We start from the raw sequence: 11,419 nt of genomic DNA, 5'->3' as shown, positions 1-11,419 counted from the left end.
ACTGTACACACAGGAGTAACCATTGTGTGTCCTTGACTGGGTCGCTGACACATCAGCTCTTAGAGGCCTGAAAGTGGCACCTGTTTCAGAATATTTCTCTTCTCTCCCCTATGATTAGATAACATGGGCTCTTTTTCTCTCTCTTTCCCTAAAAACCTGTGAGAAAGAGGATATTGCACTGAGAGGTAGAAGACTACCCCTCATTCTGGACATTCAACTTGGTTAGTTATATACTATTTTATTTATGTAGAAAATAGACTATCTTCTACCTCCTGGTTTGGTTAACCAGGAAAAAAGAAAAAAAATTCCTGCAAAGTTCTCATCAGCTAGGTATTTTCTGACTAAATGAATTTGTGAACACGTTCTCCTTTTCCTTTTCTATAAAGATGAAGAAGAAAGTGAGGGAGTATGGGTAGGAAAGGTGGTATTTTCTGACTAAGTTTAAATTTGTGAATATGTTCTCCTTTTCCTTTTCTATAACGATGAAGAAGAAAGTGAGGGAGTATGGGTAGGAAAGGTGGACCTTCTTTCTCTGGACCTGACTGAACTTTAAAACTTCTCTACTAATTAACCAGTACTGGGCTCTACACTTTGCTTAACCCTGGGAGCAGGTCATCAGCCTTTGACCTCAGGCCTCCCCTCCTCACCAGCTCCATCCCCCATCCTAGCCTCTGGAACCTCATCCAGATTTAGAGAAAAGAACCAGTTCAGAGGGATTGCCTCAGACCACACTATCTCCACTCGCCCAGACCTGTGGAAGATTAGCAACCATGCTTTCCAATGGGATAGGAACTGTAGCTGCTGGAAAAAGGTAAGAGGGGTGAGCTTTCCCTTTGCATGCCCTCCTGGGTTTTCTGACCTCTGAGGGACTCACCAGGATGACCTCGACACCTTCGAGAAGATCAGGCCCTCTCCCTGATAGTTTTAATCAGACTTGTTTGGAAGACGTCATTCCAAGTGCCCTCCCTCCCACTCCTTTCTAGGGGTAAGGCCTTTCCCTAAGCCACACCTTGGATTCTTAATCCAAGAAACAAAGGGGATATCTTCCCTTGTACAGAGAGGCTGCATCTGTGTCAGCCCTCACAGCAGTCCAGGAGATACTCCAAGGGGAACTGCTGGGCCTGCCATACATCTGAAAAGAGGACAAATTTAATCTGTGAGGACCTCCTAACTCCCTTTTTGCTCCTCCTTCCACTCAATTCCCCCCTGCCCCACCCCTGTCACATCCCCCATCCCCCCACCCAAGGTCTCAGTGACCTTTGACAAAGGACTGCAGCCCTCAACATCACACACATTCCCTTCTTGATCTGGTTTTTTTTTTTTTTTTTTTTTTTTTTTTTTTTTTTTTTTTCTTTTTGCGGTATGCGGGCCTCTCACTGTTGTGGCCTCTCCCGTTGCGGAGCACAGGCTCCGGACGCGCAGGCCCAGCGGCCATGGCTCACGGGCCCAGCCGCTCCGCGGCATATGGGATCCTCCCAGACCGGGGCACGAACCCGTATCCCCTGCATCGGCAGGCGGACTCTCAACCACTGCGCCACCAGGGAGGCCCTTGATCTGGTTTTTTACAGGAAGCTAGAAGTGAGGCTGTGGCTTGACCACCTTGGTTTTTCTTCGTGCTTAACAGAGCTCCTAGGGCCCCCTCAGCCTCCACTTGTATTTCCAAATGTAGCTGAGGGACAAAATGGGAAACAGAGGCAAGCAAGCTGAGGAGAAGAATGGCAAGATTCTCTCTGCTTCCTCACCCTGCCTTCCATGGCTCCCTCAGTGCCTCTGCTCTCCCATTCTGTGCCTCTGTTCTTAAAAGGACTGCAGGGTTCACTTCAGATCATGCAAGAAGCCAAGTACCCCTCAGCTGCCCCCAGCTTCCAGCCAGCCCCACGCTTGCCCAGCAGACCACTTTGGTGAGTCCTTTCTTCGCTGCGTGCATAACCTGCTTCTCTGCTGGGGGAAGACTGAGAAGACTCAGTACCCTCATACAGACTCCCCTCTCTAGACCTAAGGGCCCCAAGTCAGCCACAGGAAGTTCCTGGCCCCTCATGTCTTATCTACAAAAACATTACAAGAGAGTTTATCTCTTGGTTTACTTAATTGGGTGTCCCAATTCTCCTAATTTGTCAATTTCATGATCTCATTTTTTTAAAAAGTGAAATTAGTTTTATTTACTTTAGCGAATACAGGTTGGAAGTTACTAAAACTTCTAGGAATCAGAAAATGCTGAGGGCCTCAACTAAGGCAGTGAGAGAACAAGGAAACAGAATGCATAGAATCTAGGGTGTGACTAATGAGAAGGGTAAGAGGGAGAAATCCAGGATGGCTCTCAGGTACCTGTGGGTCCCATTTGCTGACTTGAAGGACACAGAAGGAGAAACATGTGTGTGGGTGAGAGTTATGAGTTCAGTTTGCTCCCATTTCACTAAGGAATCTGCAGGACATCCAGGTGGAATTGTCCAGCAAACAACTGGTCTGGAACTCAGTGGAAGGATTAGGCTGGAGCTAGAGACTTCTGGTGTTTTCAGCACATTGATTGTGGCTAAAGTAAATAAAACTAATTTCACTTAAAAAAAAAAAGGGATCATGAAATTGACAAATTAGGAGAATTCATTCCTTCTTAACCCTCTCATGTTGCTGAAATCCCTCTGCTGAATCAATCAAAATCCTCCCAATCCTTTAACATCCAGGTTAAAAATCCATCTATTTCTGAGGCCTTCCCTAATCAGCTTCTGTTAATGTCTCCTCCAACTGACCTAAGTTTTCATTGGGCACTAAAGTTCTCTGCCATTTTTCTTGTGTGCATGTCCCATCTCACCAATTGGAAACTTTGCATTCTTTATATCTTCCAGCATGAGGCCTTGGGCACACAATACTTCTAATAACCTCAGTTGCTTCAATAGTTGATTCTAATTTCTATCCACTTGTAAGGAGTCCAGGACTGGACTTGTCCTGGAAACTTGTACTTTTCCAAGATTTTGGCCCTCCTCCTGGCCACAGCAGGTGGGATGGTAATCTATGCTTTACTGGGGCAAATCTGTGGTGGGCAGTGGGACAGGTGATTTCTCAGCCTAGCTTAACTTGGCTTTCTGTCCCCCTATAGGAGTGTATGTCTTCTCTCCTTGCTGCTTATTGGCCTCTGGAGCTGTGTGACCTGTCAGCGGAGCCCTGGGGAGGACATCTGCACAGCCAAGCCTCGGGACATTCCCATGAATCCCATGTGCATTTACCGTGCCCCAGAGAAGAAAGCAACCGAGGTCGAGGGCTCAGAGCAGAAGATCCCCGGGGCCACCAACCGGCGGGTCTGGGAACTGTCCAAGGCCAATTTCCACTTTGCCACCACCTTCTATCAGCATCTGGCAGACTCCAAGAATGACAAGGACAACATTTTCCTGTCACCCCTGAGTATCTCCACAGCTTTTGCTATGACCAAGCTGGGTGCCTGTGACAACACCCTCAAGCAGTTGATGGAGGTACAACCCAAAGCCCTTCTGCCTAACCTCCTTGCTGGAACACCCAGGAGAACATCTATGTGTTGGTCTAGAGCCCTTTAGAGACTTTAGGTGGTATCCCATTCTCTTTGTGTTTCTTTATCTCTTTCTCCTTCCTACTCTTTATTCTTCTTTTATCCATTTATTCATCTAGAAAACATGAGCTGAGCATTTATGCTGTGCCAGGCACTGTGTTTGAAGGGACTCACAACTATTGGTCAGGGGCTGACTGGCACTGTACTCACCACCCATGTTAGCCAGACCCACTGCTCTTTTCTTTTGGCTTCTACAGGTTTTTAAGTTTGATACCATCTCTGAGAAGACATCTGATCAGATCCACTTTTTCTTTGCCAAACTGAACTGCCGACTCTATCGAAAAGCCAATAAATCCTCTGAGTTGGTATCAGCCAACCGTCTTTTTGGAGACAAATCCCTTACCTTCAATGAGACCTACCAGGACATCAGTGAGATGGTATATGGAGCCAAGCTCCAGCCCCTGGACTTCAAGGTGAGTTGCAGATGTCACCCCTGGCCTCAGAGTTCTTCTCCACTCAGAAATTAAAGAGATAGAGAAGCAGGATCCAAATTAACACTGCTATGGTAGTTGAAAGCAGGTGGAGGTGTTATAATACTATAAGTCAGAGCCCCTGGGATATGTATTCTTGCTTGAAACCTGAGAAATCAATGTAATCTCTGGATTGTAGAGGCTGCTCTGAAAAAGTTATATAAAAGTCCTGCAACAAAGAAATCTACTGACTTTATTCAATCAGTATTTCTCAAACTTTTTGGACCACATGTGCATCTCTCCTGCCCACCCCCCCACTCCTGCATCACTCGTTAGCTTCCCATAGAACATATCTCATGAATACTAATAAGAGTTCAAATTTCCAGAGTCAGAGAAGATAATATTTTGTTTTCTTTTCTCAGACTATCTTTCTCCTCTTCTGTTTCTTTATTTCTTCCTCTTTTTCTTTCCTTTCTTTCTCTTTCTTCTGTTACCATTTATTAACGATATGGAAGATTCACGACATTATACTAGATATGTGAGGTTTCCCCAATCTGGGTTAGAGAGATGGCTTAAACCAAATGGTGGGAAAGAGCAGAGGGATGATGGACAAAATAAAGTGCTTCACAGGGAAATGGAGAAGCCAATTGAATAGCACAGTTGCGTAGGTTTGTTTCCTGTTCTCCTCAGGGAAATGCAGAGCAGTCCAGAGTGACCATCAACCAATGGATATCCAATAAGACTGATGGGCGTATCACTGACGTCATTCCCCCAGAAGCCATCAATGAGTTCACTGTCCTGGTGCTGGTCAACACCATTTACTTCAAGGTACTCAAAATGTCCCTGGAGAGACCTCAGGAATGACTTGTTTTCCCTCCAGCTTACCCTCTTTCATACCATTGGGCATGTGTCAGTAGATCTTTTTGAGAAATGGTACATGCATGGTCTGGGTAAAATACAAATTTGCTGAGTCTAGAGTCATGTCTAGGGCTGTGGCTACTGGGCTGAGGTCCAAAGGGGGCCTGTTAGTGTCTCTGGGCCCAAGGCAAAGTGTACACACTCACAGACCCAGCATGCTCAGCAGCAAGGTGTGCGTGGTAATAAATTCTCATATATATGTGACGATTTCTCCTGTCCTTAATTAACTCCATTTTGAAATCTGGAACAAAATGACAGTCTATAGACAATCCTCAGTGATGAGATTTTCTCCATCATCTAGAGCAGCTTCTGCAGTGACTCAAAATTCCTGTTGCCTGAAGCTTTTGAACCTCCTGATGCCAGACTAACCTCAAACTTTGCAGAGGCCTTGTTACATGATCATGCAGACGGCTTTGTCTTTCTCAGAGAGTCAGGAGTTCTAAAGACTGTTCCAACTTTATTACATTTAGGAAGGATGACGGAGAAGGTCCTGGGAATAAACAGACCATTGATACTCAGGAGGGCCTCCAGCTTAATGCAGGTTGAATTGTGCCCTTCCCGGGTCATGCTCCAGATACACTCTTCTCCCCGACTGGGCCCAGGGGGTTAGCCAGTCACTGCTGTTGTCAATTACTCTGTTGCTTGGGGGGTCCCTCACCCTAAGAATGGAGTAGGTTGCATTTCTACAATGTGTACTGCCCTTTACAATTTATGGAACACTTTGCCTTTTATTAGTCCTCCTGATCTTCATAACATCACAAATGTGAACTTGGGCTGCTCAGACAGATTACTTAATTTAAATTCTGACTCTTCCATTTCTGACTGTAAACTTGAGCAAGTTACTTGGGACTTTTCTATGCCCCAACTTCTACATCTATAAAATGGTAATAATGATACATCTACCTTACACGGTTACTGAAGGGATTAAGTTAATGCACATAAAATGCTTGGAGCAGTGCCTGGCACACAGTAAGCATCCTACAAATATTAGTGACAACCAGCTCCTAATCTTTCAGATGAAGAACCACCACTCAAAGAGTTAAATGACTTGTCCCAAAATCAAAGAGCCAGAAGATGACAAGGAATGATAATTACAACTCAGAAATGTCAAAGGAGTGTCTTGTATCCCCTCCTTCTTTGAACAGAAAGTTGGCCAGGCCTCACTCTCTGCCCGGCAGGACTCCCAGATGACCCCCCTGGGGTTATTACCTCTGTCCGGCTTTATTCATCAGGAACAGAGCCCAGCATTTTGGAGGATGGCCTTTCAGAAAGAGGCTGGTGGGAGGCAGAAAGCAAAAGGCAATTAGATTTAAACTCCAGAAGAGACTTGCAAAGAGGCCAGTAGGTTGTTCTTGTTTTTATTTTTCTTGTTATAAAATCAAATAGTCACTGCTGAAAATCTAGGAAATACAGAAAAGTTCACAGAAAAAAAAACGACTCATGATTCTATCACTCTGACATAGTCAGTGTTAAGACCTTTGCATGCGTATCCCTCTAGCCTTTGTTCTTAACAATTACACTTACATATTAATGTAATAAAATATTGTGACTACTTCCCATGTCAATATTCTCCTACGGATGTTTTTGGTCTTCTTGCTTTGTGATTCTCCCACCTGGCATCTTCTTCCAGGGCCTGTGGAAGTCAAAGTTCAGCCCTGAGAACACAAGGAAAGAACTTTTCTACAAGGCCAATGGGGAGTCGTGTTCAGTATTCATGATGTACCAGGAAGGCAAGTTCCGCTATCGGCGCGTGGCAGAGGGCACCCAGGTGCTTGAGTTGCCCTTCAAGGGTGATGACATCACCATGGTGCTCATCCTGCCCAAGCTTGAGAAGAGCCTGACCAAGGTGGAACAGGAACTCACCCCAGAGGTGCTGCAGGAGTGGCTAGATGAGCTGGCAGAGACACTGCTGGTGGTCCACATGCCCCACTTCCGCATCGAGGACAGCTTCAGCGTGAAGGAGCGGCTGCAAGACATGGGCCTTGAGGACCTCTTCAGCCCTGAGAAGTCCAAGCTCCCAGGTGAGTGCAGGAAGGACTTTCCTCCTCTCTCTGTCCCCAAAGAAGTCTGACCAAAGGTGGAAGAGATGGGGAAAGAGTAGAAAAGGGCGAATCAGGACACCTGGATTCTAATCCCAGTTCTACTGCTAACTCAGGGAAATCCCTTCCCTCTCAAGGTGTCAGTTTTCTCTTCTGTAAAATGGGACGTTGGCTCTTGGATCTCTTGTATCCAGGCCCATATGGCACTGGAACCTTATGAGTCTGTAACTGATAGAAGAGATGGGACCAGGTAGAAAAGAACTTGAAAAGCATCAGAAAATTCAGAGCAAGGAGACAGATATGATTAAGAGCCAGGGACATCCGGGTCCCACAAAATAGGCATAGCTGACATGTAATAGCCCTTCTTCACCTGATATTCCAAAGGACTCATGTGATTTCTAAGGTCACATGGACAGATACAGTCACCCCCTTCCCAGTTTTGATACTTTGATAACGGTGTTAAGTTGGTTTGGTTCTTCCAACCCACCATCCTTTAAAAATATGCATTACAATCTCTCTGTCTCTCTTTTTTTTTTTTTTTTGGCTGCACTGTGTGGCTTGTGGGACCTTAGTTTCCAACCAGGGATTGAACCCTTGGCAGTGAGAGCACGGAGTCCTAACCACCGGACCGCCAGGGAATTCCCTAAAATATCTCTTTTTTAAAAAGGAGTTTACAACATTAGTTAATTGGATTTACCTTTAATGGTCTATCTTTAAACTAAGTCTGAAAACCACTCCCAAAGTGTTGCCACACTGGAAGGGAAGACATTCCTACCAGATGGAGTGAGTTTTTCTTTAAGAACAGAGTCCTCACCTCCCCCCACCCCAACCCCCCATGAGCTGAAGCAGGAGATTAAATTCACAGGAGCCAGGCTGAATAAACCCAAAGTACTTTATTATTTTTAACATGTATTTATTTTTCAGGGTATCATTAAGTGAGGGTCCAGAATTTCTTTCTATTTTTCAAAAAAGCCCCAAAGGACCTCTTAATTTAAACTGAATTCCTTTCTGTGGGTTGAAGCCAACCTTCTCCCATTTCACAAAGCTTTCTCTGGTCTTCCTTCTAGGTATTGTTGCAGAAGGCCGGAATGACCTCTATGTCTCAGATGCATTCCACAAGGCATTTCTTGAGGTGAGTACACCTCTCTTCGCTCTCTATTCTTCTGCTGCTTTTTTATTCAATACATCAATATCTCATGTGATTAGTAACTTTGGAGTTGTTCCTCCACTGGCTCTTACAGTGTAGACAGCAGATGTGTGAACACTAGGAGACAGCTGTGGAAAAAGGCATGATTCCAGTGTCCCTCAAACCCCAAATCTGTAGCACCCTCCTCCACGAGGACTGCTACAATATAGCCCTGACTTGAAGCCCTCATGGTCTAATTGTTCCACCCTCCATCCTCTACCTCTCCTGGGAACATAGACATTAAGGGGAAGGTGACACAGGAAAAACAGCCAGCAAAGGCATTCAGATGAGGAGAACCAGGAGAGGATGAGCTAATGGAAACCCAGGAAGGAGTGTTAAGACAATGGAAAGCATCTAGTAAGAAGATTTTTTGAAAAGTGACCAAGGTGACTTTTCCCTGAGGAATTTGGACAGCGCAGTAGGGGCACATGCCTAGTTGTAATGGCTGAAGAGCAAGTGGAAAGTAAGGAAGGGGAGCTGGTGAGTGTAGATCATGTCCTAAAGTGTGTTCCAGAAAACTAGAGCTCTAGACTATACTGCAGGTAACAGAAAGTTAGATGGTCAAATAAATGTACATCCTCTTCTTGAGAAATTAACAAGAATTAATGCACATTGGAGTGCCGACGTCTGAGCAGTTCCACAGTGAAGAAAATGGTTCAGTATTGCTTAACCTAGTGTTGCCCCAACTAAGATGCCCATGGAAACCTTTACTAGAGTTAGAGCTGTATAAAGCCTTTAGAACTTCTGGTTCTCAAACAAATACTGAGCTATATAGATCAATGGCATTAGCTTTCTGGGGAGCTTGACTCAGGATGGGGTCTGAGAATCTGTATATTTACAAAGCTCCTCAAGGAATTCTGATGCACAACCCGGTTTGGGAACCATTTACACAGATTATTCTTTGGGGGAACCAGGCTATGAGGGAAATGTGATGGGGCAATGTTAGAGAAGGTCACAGGATTGAGGAAATTGCAAAGAAAGAAGATTGTGGTCAGAGAGAAAGGTTTCAGGGCATCATGCTAGTAAATATAGTTGCAGAGTCCAAGCTCAGTGGGAAATATGTAGTTAGGAGGAAAGTGGAGGGATCAAGGGACAGGAGGAGGTCAGAGTAATTGTAATGGGAGCGAGGAAGTGTGATAGCTTAAAAAAACCGAAGGTTATATAGTCTGAGAGAAGGATAATGTAATTATAATCTCAAAAGTCTAGATGTTCTGAGAGATGGCAAGTTCAAGGTGTAGCCAGGGACTGGTTTCCTTAAGTGAAGGTAATGCTCATTGGGTTTGATGAGATGAAAGACATGGGAGGTTAGAGTATTGAATGGGTCTCCTACCACGATATTTTAATTGTCTAGGTCCCATGGTATCAGGAGTTAGGATAGACAGAAAGGCTACGGGCTAGGCAACAAAATCCTCAATGTGGGAGTATAATCCATAGGACAATAGATGTTAGTGACCTGTAGGACAACAGCAAGAGTAGAGGGATATATCTTAAAGATACTGAGGTCAGAACAGGGGATTTTACATGAGTACTGGATTCATGGTTTGGAAGTAAAAACAACACCGATACCATATGGATTATGGAAGAAAGAGCACTTAGAAAGGCTGCAAGGGAAGATGAGTCCTCAGGGTTTTAACTATGATTGAGAATCTTCTTCCAAGGACCCCATATCGAAGTGGTCAGCTCAGACCTCCTTGAGGGCCTTGAGTAACTATTAAGAAGAAGCAGAAGTTTACATTCATTTTGTCTACTTGAGCCAACTAAACAATGATGCAAGGCTCCTCCATGGCTCTTGGGAACCCAATACACACACCCCAACTGATTGTAGATCTCCTGAGAAGCCATTAAAAACCAGAATCTGATTTGAATAAAAGGATCCTGGTCTTACAAAAGCTCCAGTCTGCTCATAAATTTAGTACTAGAATGATCATGAAATAGACAGTATGGCCAGAAGGAAGGTGGTAAGGAAGGAGGGAGGGAGAGATCAGCATCAACCAGCTCCTCAAGACTCAGGGATCTGAAGTGCTTTCATTAGAGGCAGGGACAGAGTTTTAGTGACATTCTGGGTCCCCAAACAAAGTTTTCTAAAGATATCTCCCTCCAGACCTGTGCAGTTCTACTTATCAGCAAGTTCAAATACCATCACTTCAGTCTACTGCTCCAAGAAGTACTCATCTCATCCAGCCAGAGGACCCTCCTCTTTTCATAGGCCCTAGTTCCTGAGTGGCTGCTTACAGTAGTTGTATCTGGGATCTTGATGCTCCAGGAGTGAAACTATCTCAACTATAGTGCTCTAATCTGGAGTCAAAATGTCTTTTAGTATCTAGTACAATACCATATACAATGGTGCCAGCCAGAAATGTGACAACCTCGTATACATCCAGATTTCTGGTTTACAGATTATCTGAATGGACCCTGGCATTTATTATTCAGCACAAGGCTTGGATGAATACAAGTGCTTACATCAATATTCAGTGGATGAAAGAAAGACTAAAAGTAGGGTTCCAGAGGGAACCCAACCTGACCCAAGTGTACTTTCACCTGGAAAACAAATGGCATTTTGAGGAATTGCTGTGTCGATGGATGATTTACCTGCCTGTAATGAGCTGCAGAGTAGCTAATGTAGCAGTTTGTTTCCTATTTGACCTGCAGGTAAACGAGGAAGGCAGTGAAGCAGCAGCAAGTACCGTCATTGGCATTGCTGGCCGTTCGCTGAACCCCAGCAGAGTGACCTTCAAGGCCAACAGGCCCTTCCTGGTTCTTATCAGGGAAGTTGCTCTGAACACTATTATCTTCATGGGCAGAGTAGCCAACCCTTGTGTTAACTAAAATGTTATCCTTTATAGTTCTTCCTATTTTGGTTTGTGAATAGAAGTAAAAATAAATACAACTACTCCCATATCTCACAATTACGAATGGACTTTGCCACCTGAAACGAAGCCAAGGAAAGGAGAAATGGATAGAGATGCTGTTGGGCATTTGGTAAAATGAGGCTTTCAATTGTTCTCTACCAGTGAACCCATCTGGGTAAAGAAAGTGAAGAAGGGAGATATGTCACTGCTTCATCTTGAAAGATGGTTAGGCATCCTGAGAGGGCAGGGGGAGCTTGAAATCTAGGTAATCCCCTCATACTAAAAAAAATCCAAAAATTTAAAACGAATTAATCTCTATACAGAAAAGACAGAGATTCAAATCTGAATATTAAATCATTTAATTCTCAAACCACTCACATGCATAATGTTCTTTTACACAGTGTTAAAATAAAGAGGAAAATGTATTTTTATACAAACAGAAT

General features: G+C 44.3%; 1 protein-coding gene across 2 annotated transcripts; it reads left to right on the top strand.

Moving 5' to 3' along the window:
* Nucleotides 1-679: 679 nt before the first annotated feature.
* Nucleotides 680-11,349, top strand: SERPINC1 (serpin family C member 1). Of its 2 annotated transcripts, none has more exons than XM_081221123.1 (7): nt 680-811; nt 3,092-3,461; nt 3,772-3,987; nt 4,675-4,812; nt 6,533-6,923; nt 8,009-8,073; nt 10,777-11,349. In XM_081221123.1, exons 1-7 carry the CDS (start codon nt 771-773, stop codon nt 10,951-10,953), a joined length of 1,398 nt encoding a protein of 465 aa, XP_081077249.1. In that variant the 5' UTR covers nt 680-770; the 3' UTR covers nt 10,954-11,349. The 2 variants fall into 2 exon arrangements, with proteins under 2 accessions (XP_081077249.1, XP_081077248.1); XM_081221122.1 differs by lacking the exon at nt 680-811 and adding an exon at nt 1,578-1,901.
* The last annotated feature ends 70 nt before the right edge of the window (nt 11,350-11,419 follow it).

The sequence above is a fragment of the Mesoplodon bidens genome, assembly GCF_964165515.1.
Source record: "Mesoplodon bidens genome assembly, chromosome: 2".
Classification (NCBI taxonomy): domain Eukaryota; kingdom Metazoa; phylum Chordata; class Mammalia; order Artiodactyla; family Ziphiidae; genus Mesoplodon; species Mesoplodon bidens.
Note: the sequence above shows the minus strand (reverse complement) of the source record. Positions and strands in the feature narration are given on the sequence as shown.